At 42.8% G+C, this 24,412-nt stretch overlaps 1 protein-coding gene across 5 annotated transcripts in view; it reads left to right on the top strand.

Annotated features, from left to right (window-relative positions):
- Nucleotides 1-20,268, top strand: part of TTLL6 (tubulin tyrosine ligase like 6) — a 35,482-nt gene extending 15,214 nt beyond the window's left edge. For all 5 annotated transcript variants that reach the window (XM_033170502.1, XM_033170503.1, XM_033170505.1 and 2 more), the window contains 9 exons: nt 1,230-1,315; nt 2,827-3,052; nt 4,756-4,937; nt 6,867-7,055; nt 11,013-11,169; nt 12,670-12,969; nt 15,720-16,086; nt 18,238-18,439; nt 20,065-20,268. In XM_033170502.1, the coding sequence (XP_033026393.1) occupies nt 1,230-1,315; nt 2,827-3,052; nt 4,756-4,937; nt 6,867-7,055; nt 11,013-11,169; nt 12,670-12,969; nt 15,720-16,086; nt 18,238-18,439; nt 20,065-20,071 (1,716 nt within the window). In that variant the 3' untranslated portion in view covers nt 20,072-20,268. The remainder of the gene's footprint in view (nt 1-1,229; nt 1,316-2,826; nt 3,053-4,755; nt 4,938-6,866; nt 7,056-11,012; nt 11,170-12,669; nt 12,970-15,719; nt 16,087-18,237; nt 18,440-20,064) is intronic.
- Nucleotides 20,269-24,412: the final 4,144 nt, after the last annotated feature.

Genomic DNA, 24,412 nt, shown 5'->3' with positions numbered 1-24,412 from the left:
TATGAGCAGGGCTGTCTTAAGCATACACGGCGCCAGGGTGCAAAGATCCACCTGCCCCCCCCCTTGCCCAGTCCCAGGCGCGCAGGAGGCTGGAGCCAGCCAGCCGCCTCAGTGTCTCGCTGGCTTGGTCGCCTCCAAACTCACAGCTTAGAGCCACCCGCAGCAGAAGAACCTGCCATGGCACTCCAACCGATGGGTGGGCTCTTCCCCAGACTCTTGGCCTGGCGCCTCTGAGAGCCCAGCTCCTGGGTGCCCCGCACCCCTAGCGCTTATGGGTAAGACGGCCCTGACTATGAGGAAATGCATGGAGCCAGGGGGTGTTAAGGGATGCATTTTGTGAAGCTCAGAACTCCTGCACCAATTTAAGTTGGGTTCTTAACATATTTTGTACATTCTGTCCTTTTGAAGCCTGCAGAGCAACCTGTGTCTACAGAACTAACCCTGAAGTTATTTGTTAATGTTAGTTTTGAAGGGGCCATAAAAAAACCAGCAACTAAACAGCTTTTGGGGGGGCGAGGGGGAAGGAGCAATTTAGAATAGAGAAGTACTAGAAGGAAGGTGTTGCTTAAGCCTTTTAATGGCCACTACTTCTCCACTCTAAATCATCCCTCCAGCCACTTTTGCTCCTGTGGAGTTCCAAAAATGCACGTTTGCCTGTGTTCTGTTACATAGGTTTGCGTGGAAGATGTAGTCATGCCCTAAAGGCAATAAGGAAGTCTGAGGCCACAATCAGTTCTCAGGCAGAGCCTGGTTGTCTGTGGTTTGATTAAAATAGCCTGCTCTCTTTATTGTCCAAATAGAACGACAGCCACATTACTGAGACGCAGGAGGGGGTAATAATTTTGTCATTTGCCTTGGTTTCATTTTGAACTCCTGTGTTTTATGAAAAACGTCTGTGTACATACTGTTATCTTTTTCATTTTTATGATTCTATGAATGTGACATCACTTTCCTTATGTGATCTATTCTGATTGCGGAGTTTGGAGTCCAGAAATATTGAAACCACCATCTAAGAGGTATGTGTTCAAAATTCCAATTGGAATTAAGGAAAGTGATGTCAGCTTTGTAGTTCCAAAAGGGATGTAAAGGCCATTCGATATACTGTACACAGCCTGGTAAAGGTAAAGGTGCTTCCTTCACACACACCCCAAACATCCTGAAGAAACAGCATAAGGGAAGCAGAAATCTCTCTAGCCTCATAACCTGCTTGTTTGTTTAATTATTTACAGGACGATGTCTGTATGCACCTGACTAATTATTCAATTAACAAGCACAGCGCTAATTTTGTACGAGACGCAGACTCTGGTAGCAAGAGGTACAGAATGTTTTCTAAAATAATCACAGCTGGGGGGACGCTGGGGGGCCTGCTCTCATGAATCTTTATGGCCATTTCATACGTGTTTAGGAAACATTTCTCCAAATTCAGCTGCAACGTGGCGCATTCTCCGTCATTAGGTGAAATAAATCATTTTAAAAGCTCAGATGAGTAACAGCAGGGTGCCTGGAGCAGGCGAGAGGAGCCTGGATTTATCCCCCCCTAAAGGAAATACAAATGAATTTGTTGCAAATGGAATTGCTGGATTGGCGCCCTCTGTTTTATTGTTTTCGGTGGGTGTAATTAGCCTCCTCTCTAAATCTTGCGCAGAACGGTCAGTTCGATCTAATTATTGTTGCCTCAGTATTTCCCCCTCTAGAATTTCTTGGCTTTTCTGTTGATCACTAGCGCTGTATTAGTCTGCTGGCTGAGGTTCTTCTGCAGTGCTCTGCCCACTGCGGCAAAGGCTTGGTTTGCTTTCGGTATTTTTCCTTAGTATTATTGTGCTTTCCCGGTAAGCGACTGAAATATCAGCAGTGCAGCCTGACTTCTGCAGTGTTACACTGTGCTGCTGTCCAAAAACGGGGTCTGCAATGTGGCAGATCAATAGACAAGTGGGAGGAGTTACTAGAACAGATGTCCCTATAACTCCAGTGCCAATGGATCACTGCCGGTGCCCTGATTTGTTTTTCCATCATATCTGCTCATTCTCCGTCCTTCTAGTTTTCAAATGTTTGGCTTGCAGCTCCTAACCTGGCAGAGAGATAGCTTTAAAACTCAACTTTTCAAAGCTTTTAGGAAACTTGTGTCCAAGTGGGGGAAAGCATTTACAGTACTGTAATCTATTTCTGAGGTAGGCATAAGAGTTCCATGGTGCTTTAAGAAGTGATCTGAGAAAAAGGAGTTCATTCGCAATGGCTCTTGCCACTCCCCTGCGCCATGGTTAGTGAAACATGGGAAGTGGTTCTATGACATATAGAAGACCCTATGTTGGTCCCAATTTCCCCTGGGGATTAAGCATCCTCCAGAGTGTCCCCTGTAGCTCTATCCAGCCTATCTTCAGGCTTTGGGCCTGGCTTTTATTTATTTCTTTGTTGGTCTAACTAACAACATGAAATGTTTTCCTTAGCTAATCCAACATTGCAGGGGGTTGGACTAAATGACCACTGCAGTCCCTTCCAACTCTACAATTATGTTATTCTATAAGCAATGCATATGAGTTCTCGGTACGCTTTGGGAGACCCCCCTCTCCCAGTATAATCACCCAGTCTTCAGTCTGGATGGGTCAAAACTGTCAGCAGGATGGCTTTCTTGCCTTTCCCTTTGTTTTAGAAGTATTAACTGGTAGCTATCCAGATTAAATAATGTGAAGGGGAAAGTTGTGCATATGGTCTTAGCTTACGGCTGCAGCAGCCCAACTTCTCCATGCTGAAAGCAGCGGATGAAAAACAATGCAAGTCCTTCAGGTATGTTGTCTCTCTCTCTCTGCCCCCCTCCCCAATTTTTTCAAGGAAGTTGTCCACCTTTAATGAGCACATGGAGCAGAATGGCTATGAAACTGAACAGATATGGAAGGACATTGAAGATGTTGTCATTAAAACACTGATATCAGCCCATCCTATCATCAAGCATAACTATCTCACTTGCTTCCCCAACCACACCATGTGGAGTGCCTGCTTTGAGATCCTGGGATTTGACATTTTACTGGATCGAAAACTCAAACCGTGGTTGCTCGAGGTACGTCCCAACAAAGCAAATGGCCCTGAGCTTAGACTCAGAAATGTCTAAGCTCTCGTTCTCTCTCTCCTACTTTGGGGGGTTAAAGAAGCTGCTATTATTCCCAAAATGCATTGATAAAACCCACTTTGATGTTCCCCCACCTTCTGTCAGTTTGTTGCTCGTGTGCCCCATGGCAATTCTTCCAAGCATCGGGATGCCCAGCAGAGGGCGTTCGGCTACAGGGAATGTATTTGGAGTTGTTGTTTTTTTAAAAAAAATCACACTTGCCCTTGCACGTTGGCGTTCCCAACTGGGAAGAGAGTCAGTTGGTTTCATAAGCAAATCCTCTAAGAGGATCCAAAACAAATTGGATCTGCCAAATGGGTCATAGCAAAAGGTTATCCAACTCATTTTTCTGTCTTCTGGCAGCAGCCAGCCAACTTCCACAGAGAAGTCACCAGAAAAAGACAAGCAGGTTGTACTTTTCGCTGCCACATATCTAATACTGTAGTCACTAATGGATTTAGGCTTTATGCTAAACTCAAGCTGTTTAAGCTAGCTGTCCTCATGATGTCCCATGATTGTCAGTTTCATAGTCTAGTAGTTACACATTGCACTCCATAGTGTTTCCCTAAATATATCATCGTAAACCAAATTTATTAATGACCTTAATGTATTTAAATGTACATTGTACTATATAAAATAAAAATGAAAAATACTTCCATTAGAATACAAATTCAAATGTAACCATAAAATCATCTGTAAGGTTATATGTTCCAATATGTCTGTACGATTATACACACTCCAATATTTAACAAAAAGAAGTTGCAAAACAACTCCTGCTCTTCTAACCATGATTACAAATTTATTATTCCTGATTTTTTATTCTTATTCTTCTGATTTATTATCTTTAAGCAGCAGTTGTTAAGTACAGTGTGTCATTCAATGTACAGTACTTTTTCTTTAGATGACTAAAAGTTTGTTTCGGTTACCTTTGGAAACGACCATATCTCCTTTCAGTAAATTAAGAAGAAATCCATAACTAGCATTTATGGTTCCAGTGTGATTAAGTTACATGACATGCTAAGCCATCAAGCATTCAGAAATGACAACTTGTTACACAATTTATTTTCTGTATAAGCCTAATTTTGTAATAGTCTGCCTCTGCGTCCTGGTTTTTCACCTTGGCGTGTTGGAGGGTATGCCCCTGACGAGTATATGATCCAAATACAGTTCTGGGCCCCAGTCTTCTGTATTGAACTATCTCACTCCTCCCTAGCTTTGCCCTTCAAAATCTACTTATTCCCAGCCTTTAAAAGCTAGAAACCAAATAAGAAGATTCTGCAGCCTTTCCTAAGCAACTAGGAGGGAAAGTGTGGGTAAAAATGTGGTAAGCAAGCAAATTCAAAGTTGTAGAGAGATGCTTAAACTAGAATTCTGATAAATCTCTAGGAGTGCCATAATTAAGGAGCAGTCACCAGGGTCTCTCTCAAGGTAGCTAATTGCATGTGACTGATAATTAGATAACTCAAATGTGCCCCTAAGGCTATTGCAGTGCACAGTCTTCAACAATGAAAGTTTTAAATGTTGGTTTCAGCTTACTTCCCCAGTAAATACCGGTAGGTCTTTGATCTTCCAACGCTATCCCCCCCCCCCAGTAATTTTTGTGTTATATATTTCAAATTGTAGCAAATTCAAATATAGGTTTAATTCCTGTCCAGGTGAATCACTCTCCAAGCTTCAGTACTGATTCGTGGCTGGACAAAGAAGTGAAAGATCAGCTCCTGTACGATACTCTGGTTCTTATCAATTTGGGTGCATGCGATAAACGGAAAGTATTGGAGGAAGAAAAACGGCGAGGAAAGCAAAGGCGTCTTAAGCAATGCCCTAATCGGGAATCCAGGTGGGACCTTTTCAGTTCTTCTTCTGCTTCTTGGGATTACGCAGATAAGAATTTGAAAATCATCTGCAAAACGCGTTTAAATGCGATGGATTTTAATATTTTGGCTCTTAAATGAGCTGTACGAAAAACAAACAAATAAGCACATATTTAATATAACTTTCAGTCCATTTAGTAGTCTTCTTTAAATCAGAATTACTCAGATGTATTAAAATAGAAATTTACAGGGTGAAATTAGCAAAGTGTTGATGAAGCCAACACATTATCTGGCAACTTAGGCTGCAACTAAAATATATGTATTGCTGCGGCTGAAAATGGAGCCGTGTGCCTAGTTTCACCCGCCGCTCCTAATGTCTGGTACAACTTACCCATATCCTGGTGATGTCACAACATTGTGCATTTCTCTGCTTGTTGGCTGTTGTTTTTAGATGCATCTGTATTTTAGCATCTAGTTTTTGCCTTAGCAATCTGATGACTGTATAACAACGTAGCTAACCTATAAGCAAGCACACGGCACCTCACTCGAAACAACTAAGAACATTTCTCAAAGGGGAACAAGTAAAAATGAATCCATATATCTATTGGGGAAGAGTATATGGCTCACAGGCTTTGGGTGTGATAGGGCCAAGTTTTGTGCATATATGCCGTTTCATCACAGGAAAGTAAGACGCGAGTTTTGTAGTATTATTTTTTTCACTCCTAAAATAAAAATAAATTTGTGCAATTGTGCCACATCATTCCTGCCATCCTGATAAATTGGATGGAATATGCTGGGGAAATGTGGTGTGTGTGTGTGTGTGTGTGTGTGTAGGCTTGAGATGAGGTTGTAAAATATTGAGGTTTTGCTTCTGATAAAAGAAATTGCACATTACCGTACAGCAGAATGCGTTTAGTGCTGGAAAATCAAGCAACAGTCCAGAGTGCGTTAGATAATAGTGTGAATATTTGTGCTGCAGGGCTCAGTTACACTTGGGGCATAACTTCAGGGCTAGATCATCCTTATTGTCTCTGCTGTGCAAATTTTCTAAGAAATATTAGAAGAGCTTCACAGCCTTCAGCAAAGATAGGGCGTAAAGCAAGAGGAAACTCGCTATTTCTGTAAGCATTGAGTTATGTGGCCAGCACAGAACAGAACTAGTTGGTGCAGAAAAGTGTAACTTGTGAATCCTCATACCGCAACGTAAATTTTAAAAAGAACAGAACTTTATTTATTTTTAAGTGTACCTCTTCTTCAGCCCTCATTCAAACTGAGTTTCCTCTGCAGTCTGTGTATAAGTAGTTCAAGAGAGAGTAAGCATGCAAAGTTGGATTACACATACACAGAAAGTGAGCCCAGCGGCGGCTCCCACTCTTACAGTTTTCTAAATGTCATTAGTGTGCTTCGGTCCCCTCTCATATATGGGTAGGGCTTGGACTGAATAAAAATAGAGCTGGATTGCAAGATCCCGCCAGGGTTTTGGGCAGCGTCCTATTTCTTTTCTACCCTCCTTATCTTTTCCTGCAAAGAAAATAAGGAATGATAAAACTGAGTTCTTATGTTGCAGAAAGACTGCAAGGATGGGCCTTTCCCCTTCCCGGTCTGGAAAATGCAACATTGCCTAGAAAACCACACAAAAGCCATTACTATACTAGTGTATTGGGCTGGGAAGGGCGACAGAAGGGGGCCTGCCAAAACTGCGCACACACCGGTTTCCTTCAGAGCTCTTTGCACCTAGTTAATTAGCATTAAAAAAGGAGGGGGATATGATACAATTGTGAATGGTGTATATCTCTGCACTTTGTTTAAAAGCTATATAAACAAGCTTTGTCTTAGTGGGTTGAGTTAAACAGATATAATTTAAATGCTGAAATGGCGACATGAACTCTAAATGGAGAGGTCTCCCACTGTGGACATTTTCTCTGTTAACCGTTTTTCTTGGGTGATTTTATCAGGGCTGAGGAATACAAGAACTCCCAGGCCACTTGGCTCCAGCAAGCGGAGATGTATGAGGAAAAAAATATAGGAGGCTATCGCCGAATTTACCCCAGTTCAGATTCAGACAATACGACAAGTTTTTTCCAACACAATAATTCAATCTACCAGGAAACAGTAGCTTCCAGAGCACGTGAAGAGTTTGCCAGGTAAGAAATGTCATTTTTCTCTGTTTTGTCTGAAATAAAAGGGAGATGTAGGGCATGAGGTTGCTGCTTTTGTCGGGGGAGGGGGGGACTGCTAGGATCAGTTAATAATAATAATAATAATAATAATAATAATAATAATAATAATAATAATAATTTATTTGTACCCCACCCATCTGGCTGGGTCTCCCCAGCCACTCTGGGCGGCTTCCATCAAACATTAAAATACATTTAAAATATCACAGTTCAAAAACTTCCCTAAACAGGGAAGTTGTCTTATCCAAGGGCCATTAGTATAGAGCTAGGTAACCATTTCCATTTCTTCATTTCAAGGTAGCCTTCTTTCTGTTTACTTTTTAAGCCAGGGCGCTGGAAAACTTTGCTGCTATCCTTTCTTCTTCTTTTACTACTAAATTTATAGGTTGATCAACTATTTGAAGAGTGCAGCAGATGTTCTAGTCTCACAGCACAACCTGCTAAATTGTCATCCGGCCCTGAATTTAGTACTAGTCTCCCCACCCCACTTTTCTTCATGGTAATCCCTAATGTGTTGTTGTTTTTTCCTGGCAAAGGCTTATGTGTCTGTGTTTTTATGTTTATGTTACTTCCAGGTGAAGTGCCATCCACACACATTCAGATGGTCTTGTTGCAAATTACCCAACAGACATCTGTACTCACATTGATCAAGTGTCATTGTCTCATCAGATACTAGGAGGTTCTACAATGCCATTAATGTCCACCACTTATCTAATGGACTAAATATTAGTAATAATAATATCTTTATTTTCAATGTACAACCTGTGTGCAATGAAATTAACCGAGCCTCCCTACCTCCCACTCAATCTCATTGCACTCTGTGCGCTTGTGGTACAACACACCAACCCCTAAAATCAGTTGCACTATATTATTTTCCGTTAGCAGCCTAACAGCCCACGGATAGAACTGTTTTTTAGCCTGTTGGTACGACTGATTATACTTCTAGATCTCCTACCCGAGGGTAGAAGATTAAAGAGGTGCTGGCTGGGGTGTGAATCATCCCTTAGAATTTTTCTCGCTCTCCTAAGGCAACAATCCCTTGCAATGTCATCTACTGGGCTCAGGGGAAAGCCCATGATATCATGTGCTGTGTTCACCACCCCCTGTAAAGACTTTCTGTCCGTGGCTGTCAAGTGTTCACCACCCCCTGTAAAGACTTTCTGTCCGTGGCTGTCAAGCCAACGTACCACACTGTGATACAATATGAGAGGACACTTTCTATTGCGGACCAGTAGAAGGAGGTCATCAATTGTTGTTTAACATTGTTCTTTCGCAAGACCCCGAGGAAATAGAGTCTCTGTTGGGCCTTCCTAACCACCTGAGTTATGCTACAGTGGTGCCTCTGGTTACGTACTTAATTCGTTCCGGAGGTCCGTTCTTAACCTGAAACTGTTCTTAACCTGAAGCACCACTTTAGCTAATGGGGCCTCCCACTGCCACTGCGCCGCCAGAGCACGATTTCTGTTCTTATCGTGAAGCAAAGTTCTTAACCTGAAGCATTATTTCTGGGTTAGCGGAGTATGTACCTCTCTTCCTCGAAAGTCCAACACCATCTCCTTTGTCTTGCTAATATTTAGGTGCAAGTTATTCTCTAAGCACCATGTAGATCATAGCTGTCAAGTTTCGGATTTGAAAATAAGGGATCAGCACCCTCACCTGTCCCGGGGACAGTCTACCCACTGGAGGAAGGAGAGAAAGCTCTCTACGTCACCCCCATAAAAAGCCTCCTTTGCCATCTCCTCCTGTCTCTGCCTGCTTTGCCCCCCCCTTCCCGGACAAGCCACGCGGCTCTTGCTGTCCCTGCGAAGATGATGGAGGCGATGGAGCGAGAAAGAGGCGTGCACGGGTGGGGTGGGAGTTAAAGGTCCAGGCGGCTTCATGGGCAACCCACGTTGCAGCTCGGCTGGCGACTTGCCCATTGCAGTACACGGTGTCACATGCTGCAAAAACAACATTCGTGTGATGCGAGCCGACCAGTCACCCACCATTAAGCGTGCAATGGATCCTTTGGCTGTCCTTACCAAGCGCTCAGCCTGCCCATTGAAGGATGGGTGAAAGGGAGCTGATGTGACCCCTCTTATGAAGTTATCAGCCAAGAATGCTCTGAATTCTTGGGCTACAAAAGCTGCTCCATTATCTGATATGATGGTCTCGGGCAACCCGTGGGTCGTGAACAGCTGTCTCAACACCTTAATTACTGTGGCTGATGACATGCTGGGGACCATAGCTACTTCTAACCATTTGGAATATGCATCGACGATAACCAAAAAGACCTTCCCTTGGAATGGCCCAGCAAAATCTAAGTGCAGCCGGCTCCAGGAGGTCCAGGACTGCTCCCACCTGTGGACCAATGCTCTGGCCACTTCTGGGCGCACCTCTTGGCATGCCTTGCAAGTTCGCACCCATTGTTCAACATTGGCCTGCACCCAATCTTGTTTTTGTACAATCTTGTTTGTCCTCAGTAACCAAAATTATATTATCAACGTATACAAGCAGAAAAGTTGTTTTCCTTCATTTGCAAGGAATCATACAAAACAAAGTGGCACTAATAAAGAAACATTCCAGTGTGGCAACAGAAAGCAAACTAAAAATGGTTTTGCACTTGATCAAAACTATCCAGCAATATCAAGTTATAGGAAAACTGGTGCTATTAACAGTAATCCTTCTGGTTGGTTAATTGGTTTGGCAACTTCCAGGCACATGATGTGTGATGCTAATTATTTCCCCCAAGAGTTAAATGATAACTGATCAGAGGCAGCTACCGGAGAGCTATGAGATTCAGGTGAGGGTCAGATGACTTGTCAATCCCAGCAGGTATATAAGAGGACGCCCAGGCCACACTCATCATGATTTGCATAGCACGCACACTCATCATGATTTGCAATATATTGCTAGGTCAAAAATTATGAAACTGATATGATACGGATTTCAAACTGGTTTTGGACAATATATTGATATATGGCCCAGCAGCCATAGACATGCATTTTTAATATTCCTTATGATAAAATGCACAATATAATGAATACAGGAAGGAAAGCATTTCTTTATCTTACTTATAGGCCATCACCAATTAAAAATAAGTGCTCCATAAGACATAATTGCCAGATGTGTTTCAATGTTCTGTTGTCTTTAGTGCCCAGTGATTATTATCTAAGACTAAATACTGTACAAATCATGATGGTCAGAACCTTGGACGAGCAAAACATTCCTTCGGAAACCAAAATACAATGCAATCTTACCTCTCACTCTTATGCTTCTTATAAAATAATAAAATTCCAACAGGTGTTTGGATTCACAAACATTTTCAAAGATTAAAGAGTTCCAGTGTAGACATTTCACAAAGATCAGTACACAGCCACGGGGTGACATGACTGCATGCACCTACCATTTTTATCTTTTGCAATACTCCTGGAAGTGTTGTAGCATTATCAGTCCAACTCCCATCCACCCCAGCCAGCATCGCAAATGGTTACGGATCATGGCAGTTGCAGTCCAGCAACACGTGGCGGTCATCACTTTAGCTGGCCCTGCTCTGCTCTTCTTTATTATTGCATCACATTCTGGCCCTAGTTAGGCCTTGGACATTTCCCTTTTTACCTACCTTCCCATGCTGATGGCTGGGACTGCTAAATTGGCCCATATTGTCTGGCCACAGACTCTCATTGCCTCCACTTGTCTTGATTAATTTGTGGAAACACATGCCCCATGTCTTGCTATGCTGCCTTCATACAATAGGCAACCATTTGGGCTTGGTTTAAGAGGCAATGCCACTCTGCCTGGCATTGATCCCCATGCACTTTTGGGGGCAATTCTTTTGGGAGGCTGCAAGGGTTTGCAAACTCAGTGTAGTAATCTTGATGGTAAGCAGCGCCTCCTCCCCGTCTTGAGCCTGTTATGAACTCCTCTGTGCAATGTCATCAACAGGCAGCAGCTCCAAGGGCTGCGTCTCAAGAAAGAACAGAAAGCAGCTCTGCCGAGAGAGAAAAAGGCCGAGCTGCAGGGAGAGTCTGGTGGAGAAAAGATAAAGCTTCCCAGGCAGAAGATGGTGAACAGATCAAGTGTGGTGCCAGTCTCTGCCCAGGTAGGACTAACACAGAAACGTTTTAGCTAATGAATTATTACACACACTACTACCTCTGGAAAAGTAAATTGAAACGCCCTCTCAATTCTCTGCTTCTGTAAACTAGTTTCAATGACTCCCCGCCACCAAATGCCATATTCAGACTAACTTGGATTAATCGGTATCCTGCAGAAAATTCATCTTAAGCCAGATGAAACTCCGTGGAACTTAAGATTTGCCCTTATATTGTTCAAATGGCCCAGATGATAACCAACTTGCTTGCCATGTTGGTGGTCTGGGGTAGCTCTCTCATTGTCACTTTTTCAACATCTGCAGAATCTACCCTTTTCTCTCTCTACCTGCTGCTAAATACCCTTCCCAGAGCTCTAGTCTCCTGTCTAGACCCTTGTAGCTTCTTCCTTGCAGGCCTCCCCTTCCATTGCATCTTTTCTGTCTGGCCAATTGGAAATCCCCTGCTAAATTTGACTTTCTATCCCTCTTCCGCTATTCTCATATTGTGTCCTGTGTGTAGCTTATTGCTGTGCTTCCATTTTGTTTTATCTACTTACCGTATCGCCATTCCACTTTTCCTACAAGGGGTACCAGATGATGTTTATAAAATTCACAGGAAGGTGTGCATGGAGATATATCATTTTATTCTCTCAGCTTTGTGAGGTAGTTCAGGCTAGGGACAAATGGATTTGTCAGGTTTCATTTTCTCAATTTCTCGTTTTCTAAGTTATATTCAGTTTTCTACAATCACACATAATTTTGATTTAAAACAAAACCTCAAATGAAAATTTGTTCATTAGTGGGAACTCTGAATAAACACATGTCTATATGCAGTTTTAATTAATGTGCATGTTTTGGTAAGCAATTTCCCCTAATAGGATGCATTTTTATGTTATTTTCATGAATATTTTCATTTTTTTTGCACACTTCCCCCAAATATAATGAATTTTTGTAAATATCATTTGGTTGGAGAACTGCATTCCAAAATTCAGATAAGTTTGCATTTTGAAGAAAGGCTGTGTTTCAGTTCACATAATATTTTGGTAGTAGTAGGTCCACATTTAAATGCAAACTGTTTAGAATTTGTCCTCTATCCCTCGTTTAGAATAAGAGGGGATGTTGGCTCATTTGGTTAGAGCATGATGCTGATAATGCCAGGGTTGCAGGTTTGATCCCTGTATGGGACAGCTGCATATTCCTGCCTTGGACTAGATGATCCTCTAGAATTCTATGATTCTATGACTTTCCCAAAGCCAATGGTTTGATTTCACCTTTAAATCTCTCTGCTTCTCTATTTCTTTCTCTGTACTCATTGCTTCCCAAACCATCATGTGATTTTAAAAAAAGAAGTACCGTATGTACTTGAGTGTCTAAACTGATGATATTTAATCCTAGCAACTAATAAATTCTGAACTAATTTAGAGTTTGTGGGCTTGTAGGCCTACTTGTTCGCACACATTTCATGCCTGAATTTGACCTTGCTTGGTCTTTATTTTTCCTCTTATTCAGCCTGAGGATTGTTCAGAGTCTGGGCCTGGGACTACCCTGCTGCTTGAACATTTTGCAGATGAGAAAGAACCCAAGAAAGAAGTGACTTGTGATTCTTCGAGTACCTCTCAGCGTCAGAACCATGAGACAGACAGCAGCCCAAAGACCTCTGAAAACCTACCCGTGAGACCTTACAGTTCTGTGCCTGACCTTACCAGACAGACTGCACCCCACACCCAAGAGCAGTATAATTCCAATCCAGAATTGAGGAATACCATTAACAGCCACCATTCTGCAACAGATGTGAGCTTTATATCTGGAGTAAGTAATAAAGTTGTGTTTCTGTTGTAAAATTGCTACTGAATTGGATCTCGTGCCTCACCACACAACAAACACAGATCAGGCCTTTTGCCCTGATTTGTTTAAAAGCTTTTACCTTCCGGCAGGGTTTCTCAGATTATTACTGGTCAACTTTAATATAATATATCTGAACAAATTGGCTATTATTTGTTGCATTTCAAAATGATGCATTTCTAGATGCTATATGTTTTGGGTTTTTTACTGTTAAGTGGGTGTGTAAGCAGCTAAGGAATTATTTGGTGTATTTTTATATTATTAATAATAATATAAAGAAAAATATCTCTAAAAGAGGGGAAATCTGTTTGGAAAAAAAACTCTTGATCAAATATGATAGGGATCCATAGACTTCATGTTAAGAATATAAGAAGGAGTCCTGCTGGATCCAGCCCAAAAGCTAATCTAGTCCTATATCCTATTCTTGCAGTGGCCAACCAGGTACCTTTGTGAAGCCTGCAAGGAAGACCTGAGTGCAGCAGCCAGGGTGGATTTGATTTAAATCAAATTGATTTAAATCACTAGTCAGTAAGACTTGATTTAAATCATTATTATTTTTTACAGAAAGACTCATTCTTCCTAGTATAAACTTAATACAGTATTTACAACCAGATGAAGTTTCATTTTTGGAATAATAAATGTTCAGAGTAGTTTTTACAGTTGTATCAAAAAATTACTGATTTGGTTATACTGTACTATTAGAAATACATAGACCGATAATTATGAAATTATTGTGAGGTTTAATAAGCTAACTGTTTATATTTGGACAACTTTTCTGCTGTACTTCATTGGAAGGAGAAAAATAATCATTTCCTTAACAACAATTTAAACAATTTATTTAACTCAAACAATAACTTTATAGCATATGTATCCATGTTTGTTAACTAATGTGGTTAAACAATTTAAAAAAAAAAACAGACTGAGGTTTAGCACACATGAAAAACTTAAACAAATCCTTATTTCCTGATGAATACCCTTTGGACTAAAATGTATGTTAAATAGAAAACTATCTTTAGAAAGATTTTTCCTCCAAAAGCATTTTATTTTAAAAATCCAATTTTAATTTTAAAAATTCAATTATTATTTTTTAATCATTGATTTTTATCCACCATGGCAGCAGCACTCTCCTCATTTCTGCCAAAGAAGGGGCAGAGGAGGAATGGTGGAGACCGCCTCCCCATCCTGACCCTTCCAGGGAGGAGGAAGAGGAAGACAGTATGGATTTAGAACAGGGGTTTGAGGGAGGTCGCAGCTCAGAGGCAGATGAGGGGGAAAGTTGGGAAATCATGGGAGAGCCACAACACCCAGCTTACACATTGTCCTTAGAAAGCATCCCAGACCCTACATCTCCCAGAACCCGGCGAACCTTGAAAGTAGGAGAGCAAAGAGCTCAAAGTCGGAGGGCACATAGCAGCACCCGTAGAGGTGACGAATGAGGAAGTGGGAGAGACGGGGAGTGGACAATGCCATTATACAAGAGGCTAGATTCTATAGCAGGGGTCGGCAACCTGTGGCCCATGGGTCAGACGCGGCCCACGAAGACCGCTTTACCGGCCAACGAGCCACCTGCAAACCAAGCTCCCTGCTCGGCAAGTCTTCAGCACGCTGCACTAAAGCAGCACAGCGCAGTGCAGGGACTCGCTGAGTGGTGCCGGAAATTGCGTCTATGCCAGTCCGGCCTACGTACAATCTCCATGGAAGTTATCTGGCCCCTGGCCGGTAAACCTTGCCAACCCCTGTTCTATAGCCTCTCTCTGTAAAGATTGAAATAAAAAAGGACGGTAAGAAACTTTTCCTTGTCTTTATACTTTCCTGGGCAGCCAGCCGGCAGCCGCTGATGGCATCCTGACAATTTATCGCAATTCCCAATTACTGCTATAAAGAGGCACACTGTGTCCAACAGCAGCTGTAGAACAGCCATCCCCAAACTTGGCCCTTCAGATGTTTTGGGACTACAACTCCCATCATCCCTGACCACTGGTTCTGTTAGCTAGGGATGATGGGAGTTGTAGTCCCAAAACATCCGGAGGGCCAAGTTTGGGGATGCCTGCTGTAGAACATAGGCACCATGCCTAGTAGCTGCTGATAGCCTTGCCCTCCAGGAATATGTCAAATCCTCCCAAGTTATCTTATCATAGAATCATAGAATTGTAGAGTTGGAAAGGACCCTGAGTATCATCTAGTCCAACCCACTGCAAGGCGGGAATTTGCAGCTGTTCCATATGGGAATTGAACCTGCAACCTTGCTGTTATCAGCATCACGCTCTAACCAACTGGGCTGACTCGGAGTGAATTCCATAGTTTGACTTTGTGCTGTGTCAAGTACTCCTCTTTTTTGTGTGTCTTTCCTGATATAACATTCAGCTTCTTTGGATGGCCCCAGGCTGCTCTTGTATTCAGAGGGATGGAGGGTTGAGAAACTACATTGGTTCCATGCATTGGTTCCATTTTTGCTTCTGCCAGGTATTTTTATCAGTCTGGTAGCCACCAGCATGAAACTTAGGTTACACACTCTTAAGTGCAAAAAGTCTAGGCCAGTGTGTGGCAACTGTATTATTTCCTGGGTCTCTAACAGCTGCGTTATCAGCGAGGTTGATCTGATGCGTTGGTTGTGTTTCTATGCCACTTTCCGTTCAACTGAATCCCAAAGCACCTTAGGTCTGTCAGGCATGTGCAACAGGGACTCTGTAATAGCCCTTCCCTCTTTCCCTTGCCAGCTCCAGCCAACAGATGAGTTTGCAAAAGCGTTGTGCTGTAAGGAGAGCCCATGTGCTTCCAAATATTTTCCAGCAATGGCCCCTCCTCGTGCGAAGAGTTCGACAGTGCCCAAAATGGCTTGCTGCAAAAGTCCACCTATTAAGAACTTCCATCCGTTTGGAGAACATTCCTTCCGGTTTTACGTCAGAGAAAACACAACCTCCCCAAACTCAGTCACCCCGAGGATGAGAACGTTCTATGGGAACGACAATGAAAAAAGAACCCTCTTGGCCTCCGAATTCTTCAGCAAGCTGAATTATGCACCAAAGGAAAGAAAACTCAGACTTCCCTTGCAGCAGCACTCTCATCACTTGGTCGGCCGAGCACGTGAGAGCCGTTTTCTTGGCATTCTGTAACTTTGAGCACATTGTATCTCTGTCATAAGGGGCAGCCCATCCATGGGGCTCCAGGCAAAACCATTTGCCCTCGGGCAGCAGATTTGCCCCTCCCCCGGCCCTACACCCCCTCTCCACCACCACCGTTGCACTGCTGCCAGTCCCCGTGCCATTGTCATGGTGCTATTGCCTGCACTGCTGCCTCTGTGCCCTTACCACTGCCACTGTGTTCATAGCAGCAAGCTCAGGTGCAGCCACAGGCAAGGAGGCAGGGGCAAGGCTGGCAGCAGAGCGGGCACAGTAGTGGGAGTGTCACAATTGGGGAGCTGGTGGCATTAGGGTGATTTGCCTACAGCAGCAGTATGCCTCGGGCCAACCCTGTCTGTTATCATAATGCAAGGGCAGAGCGGAACATGCATAGATATATTGATCCAACAGAATGTATATAGAACTGCCTGGTTGTTTTAAAATGTTCAGGATTTTGATTTCTTGGGTTTGGGGTGCATCCAAGAAGTTTTACATGGGGGGAGGGGATAGGTGCTGCTTATTTACTACTTCCAAGCCACATCTTCCAGGTGGTTCAGTAATAATAATAATATTATTATAATTCATTATTCATACCCCCCCCAATCTGGCTGGGTTTCCCTAGCCACTCTGGGCGACTCCCAACCGAATATTAAAAATACAATACAGCATCAAACATTAAAAAGTTCCCTAAACAGGGCTGCCTTCAGATGTCTTTTAAAAGTAAGATAATTGCTTATTGCCTTGTCATCTGACGGGAGGGTGTTCCACAGGGCGGGTGCCACTACCGAGAAGGCCCTCTGCCTGGTTCCCTGTAACCTCACTTCCCTCTCGCAGTGAGGGAACTGCCAGAAGGCCCTCGGAGCTGGACCTCAGTGTCTGTAGTGCTATCCCCCTGGCCACATGTCAGAGAAGAGCTGGTACAAGATCTGCGTAGGTTATGGCAGATGGGGAGGACTGTGCAAGCCCAAGTCTCACCGCAGCTCATTCTTTGTAATGCCAAACGGTGGTTCATACGCAGCTAGTGCATTGAGCGATCAGGAAACAGAAATTGACAGTGTTTGCTTATTCGTCCCATGTCCGGAACGGAAATCAGTCCAGCAAATCCACGGCTTTTTTCAGCCAGAACTTACTGGAACTCAATTCCAGCACCTCTCAGGTGGGCGCCATCGCCATTATAAGAGCACAACGGAGGCGTTTGTGGTGAATTCCAGCACCTCTTTCTAGGAAAATAGTGTTGGGCAAACCTGTTGGGCAATTCACTGTTGTTGCTTTCAGCCCATGAATGATACATAATTGCTTCTATTTTCTTCTCATTATGCATTGATCCCTTTGCATGGAAATGAATAGGGTATGAATAGCATAATGACAACACAATTTACATAATTCATTGTGTATCTTGTGTAAGTTCTATAATTTAGGGTTGCCATATTTCCGACCTGGGTTGCCCAGACATTTTAAACGATTTTCAGAAATTCAGCCCAGACGCTGTTTGTGACAGATACAGGGCAGTACAGAAAATGGATGCCTTCCTACATCATTCTTACATCTATCTTCTCCCAGAAATAGAAGTTCAGTAGCACTGCAATGACCCCATGACATTGACAGTGCAATATCTGTATAACTTCTCTTTCCATCTGCAACTGGCGATTGATGCTATAAGAAAGATCAAATCTGACTCTGAATCTTTGTTGTTATGGAGACTCATACTGTATTAGGTCTGCTGTCTGTGCAGATATATACCCTCTTTTTCTTTGTAGTGATGAGATGGGCAGGGGTGAGTGCAGGTGATCTCTTACCTGGGACCCACAAAACAGGTGCCAGCTTTGATCAATCCTGGTGCTGCAGATGACTGTGAGACAAAAGTAGATAGGCAGATGGCAGGTAGGTTATGTGGTTTTTGCCTGTACTTGCCGGAGAATATGCCTGATGTTGACTGAGGAAACACCCAGGTTAGGAGCCCCATTGTGCTTCGGTGTGGCGTTCCAGCGCTTACACGTTCCATCTTATTTTCTTACCTGCTGTCAGATCCAGTAAAAAAAAACACCCAACGTGGTCTGGCGATACTGCTGTGCGTATTCCATCGCAGCACATAAATCTTGGTTTTTGTGCTACACAGAAAGCGCCTCGCTCCCAAGAGAAATCCTGAGCTGTAGGAGTGCTTCGCACAAGAAGCCAACAAAATACTGCAACCCACACCTCGTCACGCAAAAGTCAATGGCTCAGCAGCACAGCTTGCAAGACCTGCTGGTGATCTCGCGGGTGAACAACCAGTCCAAAAAAACCAGCAATCCAATGTTGGAAGAGAGTTCTGTAAACAGGTAACCGGCAAGTGTGTCTGCCAAGTTTTCATTAGCAGAAGTTTCACATTTCTTTAAGGCAAGTGGATCATTTTTTTGTCGATCATTTTTTTGTGAACTGCCCAGAGACCTCCTGGTATAGGGCGGTATATAAATTCAATGAATGAATCATCCATGCAGTCAATGCACTCCAGTCATCTTCCAAGACTGTGCATATACTGCACTTGGAGTGTGTGGTGGGGGGTAGAATTCAAGCTTCTACACTAATACAAGAAAAACTGCTTCTGATATGTAAACTATTTGCAAACTATGCACGTTAGGCAAATGTATGTACACTTCTTCATTTATATAATAATAATAATAATAATAATAATAATAATAATAATAATAATAATAATAAATTTGTACCCCAGCCACTCTGGGTGGCTTCCATCAAATATTAAAATACATTTAAAATATCACAAATTTAAAACTTCCCTAAACAGGGCTGCCTTCAGATATTTTCTGAATGTCAGGTAGTGGTTTATTCCCTTGACTTCTGATGGGAGGGTGTTCCACAGTGCGGGCGCCACTACCGAGAAGGCCCTCTGCCTGGTTCCCTGTAGCTTTGCTTCTTGCAGTGAGGGAACCGACAGAAGGCCCTCAGCGCTGGATCTGTGTCCAGGCTGAATGATGGGGGTGGAGACGCTCCTTCAGGTATACAGGACCGAGGCCGTTTAGGGCTTTAAAGGTCAGCACCAACATTTGTTTCTGCTTTCTTTGGAGAGAGGCAAGGATTGGGTTTTGGCCTTTAAACCTCTTCCTGAAAATTCTGCTCAGCTCTGAATTTTCGTTTCGGGGTTCCAACAAGCCTTTGCACTTCTAAGCATTTTTAGGGCTCAAAACATACTGTTTTTGAAAATGACATTGAGGTTCTCATAATGTTTAAATTTCTGCACCCAGGACCAAATCTTGCACTTCATGGGAAGTATAAAGTTCATCAGAACCTTGTATAAAGCTAGGGGTGTAAATGTTGAAAATTGCTACTATAGTAGCTATTTCATATAGAATGAACGTAATTCATACGTGCAATTTTACAGGTAATCCAGACATTTCTGTCATCCTGTTGCATTGCAGTAGTTTCCATATTGTCCTCCCATTTTTTTCTGAGACCTGATCTATGGTGATATTTTTGAGTTAAAATGCAATTATAGTGCCATTCAATGACTGGGCAAAGGGCTATTGAGAGTACCCAGAGCAATTCTTCCCTTAATTTTCTTCCTTCCCCCTTTCTTTTAAAAAATAGGCCTCTCAAACTCTGCCACTTTAATATTCAACCCTGAAATGAGCCGTTATCAGTCCATTTTTGTTCTGTTGCTCATTTATTGGTTTCTTTTATTTTTCTGTAGGACGAAAATAATAACAATGAGCATTTGTCTTTTCCAACAACAACAACAAAAAGATGGCAGCAATCTAAAGCTCCCCAAATAGACTCTTTCAGGACCATTTCAGGAAGTAACTAATTAAAATGGCCGAGAAGTGGGCATTTGCAACTGTGGTAGTTGTTATAATAGGCTGTTGGTGGTCTTTGGGGCAAAATACTTTGTGCTGTTGTCTTTATCTTCCTGTTCTGTTTCTTCAGCATATCATTGTATTCTTCATTCCAGGGTCTGAGTGGATCTTTCACAGAGAACATGGGATGGTTTCTGGAGCCCGAAAGATGCTATTTTCTATTGAGGGGCATACGGAACCATTTAAACCGTTCAGCTATATCTTTTCCAAGTGCATTCCTATGCAGCCAGCCTTTCCAAGAGCTTCCATGCAGCCTGTGAAATCTGACTTGTAAAGATAATTGGGTCTTTTTTTAAAAAGTGGCTCTGAGATACTGGAAGCTCCTGACTTTCTGCTCCGTGTGGAAGTATGTGGATGGTGTTTGCCAGCTGGAAAATTCTCTTCCAGAAATTTCTTTAAAAACAAGAACTATGTTAAGTGTCTACAGGGTTAGTATGGCTCCCAATCATATTCTCATCTAGATCTACAGAGGTGTGTGGAGTCCTGCAGAGAAGGATGGCATCTCCTGCACTGCATTTTGCTGATTGAATCTTAAGGACTGAGCTTGAGGTGGCACATGGCGTTGTGTCTGTTTCCCTTGATTATTATTAGGTTTTTTTTTGTAATGAGCATCCGCTTCAGAGGCTACAACTGGAAGCAGAAACACGGGAGGAAAGTAGATAGCTAATTCTTCTCACTCCAATTGTCTTCCCCACTTTAAAAAAATCTTCTTTTAGCTGATTTTGCATCTGCAAAATCCTATGTTTTCTCCCCATGGGGAAAAAAAGCTGCTTGGAAAGGACAGTTTTGAGTAAAAAAAACAGCAGAAGGCAATAAGTCTAAGCAGTCCTTCCCCCTGCTTTCTTCTGTTCCCTATTGCAGCTCCCAAGGACGTATTTAATTTAAAAAAAAATATTCAGGGAGATATACATGTCCTGTCTAGTTTAACTCTAAATTCCTTGCATTTTCCAAAGCAGTGTTATATTAGTAAACCTAGAGAAAAGTTGCAAAGAACAGACTGTTCACCAATCTCAATAAAGGCTTAAAAATGGCAAAGATGTGCATGCAAAGGGGTTTGGCTTCCCCGACTGGAATAAAACTGAGTCCTGTACGCTTTTGGATGGTGTCTGCAGCGTCTGTAGTTGTAAATTATTTGCTAGGCCTCCTGTGCTTTTCTCACAATTTTCCTTGCTGTGGGTTGTATATCTTTGCTCCCAATTTAATTTACTTCCCTCGCTTCCCTGCTGCATATCCATGCTCTCAGTGCTGTTTGGAGGGAGGAGGGGATAGTGAAGTTGCACTTAAACTCTCCACAGGCCCCAAATGACTTGCAAGGCACAAATTGGGCTGCCATATTCTTGGCATGAAATATGGGCCTGCTCGGAAAGACGTCCGGTGACTGCACAGCACAGACTTTGTTATTTGGGACAAAGTCCCTGCAGTTGCATGTTTATCTTACTTTAAATGAAAGTTTATAGTCATGATTACTGGGAGGCTGGGGCTTCCTGGCAGGACTGAGACTTCCTGGTAGTAGCAGAAAGTGTGATAAAGCCTATTAACACCCAGAGCAGAAGAAAACATGGCAATAACGAATGTGTGCTTTTCCATGAAGTAACCAGGACATTCCACCTCTTTATCTTGTGGGCACTGCTGCCAACCATATCAAAGTCGACGGGGCACTTCAAATATACTAATGTATTTATAATATAATAATGACGGCCTGTATCTAGTACACGCCAAGTGTAGCAACCGCTTCATTTACAGTGAACCTTACAAAAATGTAGGCCAAATATCACCTGCTGGATGTGTGTATTCTCAGGAGAAAGTGACAACTAACTTTCTGTATGCAGAATGTGACATTTCTGCATTCTGTTCAGTTCCACAGTATTTGACCTCTAACCACCATCTGTATGATTATTATTAGCACTTGTCCTGTGCCCCATAGTGCTCGCTCTATCAGACCTAACCAAAAAAATCAATCCAGTACCAGAATGGGAACAAAATTTGCACTTTCTGCTTGATAGACATTGTTTATTCTGGTTGCAGGATTTGCCTTCTGGGCTTCTGTGGATCATACATTGCCATTTGCTTCGGCAGAATATGGTAAAATAAAATATATCATAAATCATACGGGAGCTCTACCAACAGCAGACAGAATAGTGGGCACTGGAATTACCAGCTTGACAATCATAATGAGGCAGACCATATTTCCCATTAGGCCATATCTGTGCTGCTGCAAGTTCACCAAGCATCTGTGAGGTAGCTACCCAAATGCAGAAAATCCTTGTTGGATTTAGCACCCTGAAAACCTCAATCTTAAAAGCAAGTTTGTACCCCCATGGTTGCAAATAAAAAGACTTTGTCCCTTTCTCCTCCATTATTATTAACTAGCAAAATACCCATCATCTGACCTTGATGGGGTGATGTGTGACTTACGTATTTTTTGCTCCATAAGACACACTTTTTTCCTCCTAAAAAGTAAGGGGAAATGTCTGTGCGTCTTATGGAGCGAATGCATGGTCCCTGGAGCCCAGGGGGGAAAGGCAGATCCTGCTTTTTCTGTTTTAGAAAGAGCTAAAGGCTAACAAGAGGGAAAGAGAGTGTTGAAAGGAACCCGCTCAACAGCTGATTGCAGGAGATTGGGGAGGGAGATAAGGGAGCTAGCTCCCTTCCTGCCCCACCCAGGCCCCTTGCACAGTAGGATCCTAGGAAATTGAGGATCCTGGGAAATTGAGTTTTTCAGCCATTTGGGGCTGTTACTTTTCCTCTTGCTTTCTATTACTTGCTGGTGCTTACTGGTTTGCTTTCTTCTTGTTTCCTATAACCTGCTGGTGCTTACTGGTTTGTACTGGTTTGCTTTCCTTTTGCTTTCTATTACTTGCTGGTGCCTACTGGTCTGTACTGGTTTGTACTGGTGCTTACTGGTTTGTACTGGTTCGCTTTCCTCTTGCTTCCTATTACTTGCTGGTACATGCTGGTTTGTACTGGTGCTTGCTGGTCTGTATTGGTTTGTACTGGTGCTTACTGGTTTGTACTGGTTTGCTTTCCTCTTGCTTCCTATTATCTGCTGGTGCTTACTGGTCTGTACTGGTTTGTACTGGTGCTTACTGGTTTGTAAGCAATGCTTTTCCCCCTTTACAAAAGCTGCACAAATCTGAACTGATCCTCAAAAAGCAGGGCTTTTCCCTTTGCAAAAAAAGCTGCAAAACTTTGAGCTGATTCTAAAAAAAAAAAAACCATGGGTTTTAGAGGAGGAAAACCAGAAAAATATTTTTTCCCTGGGTTCCTCCTCTGAAAACGAGGTGCGCCCTATGGTTCGGAGCGTCCTATGGAGCGAAAAATACGGTAAAAGGTGTTCCTACAGGCAGAGCAAATCTTCCTTAGTCAAGGTCACCCACCCAGTGTCAAGGGCAGAATTTGCCTCCATCGCTCTACAGATTGTTGACAGGACTACACTCGTACCTTGGTTGTCGAACACTCTGGAACTCTGACGTTTTGGCTCCCAAATGATCAAAACCCAGAAGCGACTGTTCCAGTTTCCAAACGTTCTTTTGGAATCCAGACGTCCAACAGGAAGTTCTTTTGGAAGCTCCTGCAGCCAATCAGAAGCCTCGATTTGCATGTCGAATGCTTTGGAAGTCGAACGGACTTCCAGAACGGATTCCGTTCGACTTCCAAGGTACGACTGTACTGCAATGATTGTCACATTTTAGTTGATCCTGATAAAGATCAGGATCTCAGGTAGGTGCCATTGCCATTCTAAGAGACCAAGGGAGGAGTTCACGGTGAGCTCTGGCACCTCTTTTTCTAGAAAAATAGCACTGCTGTTCCTGCTACCTGTCTGGGATTGCAAAATGGAAGGAGGGGATTTTCTAGCAGCTGGCAAGCCACAATATGTGGGCTGCACTTGGCTCCGTGGAATCACAAGTCTTGCAACATGCAAGGGAATGTTACTTTGCATAGCAGAGATGCCCACCACTGTAATTTATTTAATTGCCAATCTCAGAGTGAAGATAGGGTGAGGTGGGCATATCCAAAGGTGTAGGAAATTGTGGCTCTGTCTTCTAATGTCCTCTAGTTAAGAGGCTGGAATGAGTTCGACAAGAGCAGTTAGGGTAACATGTATAAGTGGCGTACCCTCCCAAATGTCCTGATTTTCCAGGGACAGTCCTAGAATTAAAGAAGCTTGTCACAGTTTCTGATTTGATCCCAGAATGTCCCAGGTTTTCCGTTTTCCTCCCCTCAACGTCTCAGATAACAATTAGGTGTGTGTAGGTGCAAAAAACGGAGTCCTGTTTCTACTGAAAATAAAATGCCTGCACCAAATGAAGGAAATGCTGAATCTGACATACAAAGCCCTTCCTATAATTTTGAAGGAAAATGTGACCAATCCACTTTAAATTATTTAATTGCAATGCATCAGCAGCCAGCAATTTTTAAGGAAATGTGTGGAGCGTCAATACC

This window comes from Lacerta agilis, chromosome 14 (genome assembly GCF_009819535.1).
Source record: "Lacerta agilis isolate rLacAgi1 chromosome 14, rLacAgi1.pri, whole genome shotgun sequence".
Taxonomy (NCBI): Eukaryota; Metazoa; Chordata; class Lepidosauria; order Squamata; family Lacertidae; genus Lacerta; species Lacerta agilis.
The sequence above is the reverse complement of the archived record's forward strand: the minus strand, read 5'-3'. Positions and strand labels throughout refer to the sequence as shown.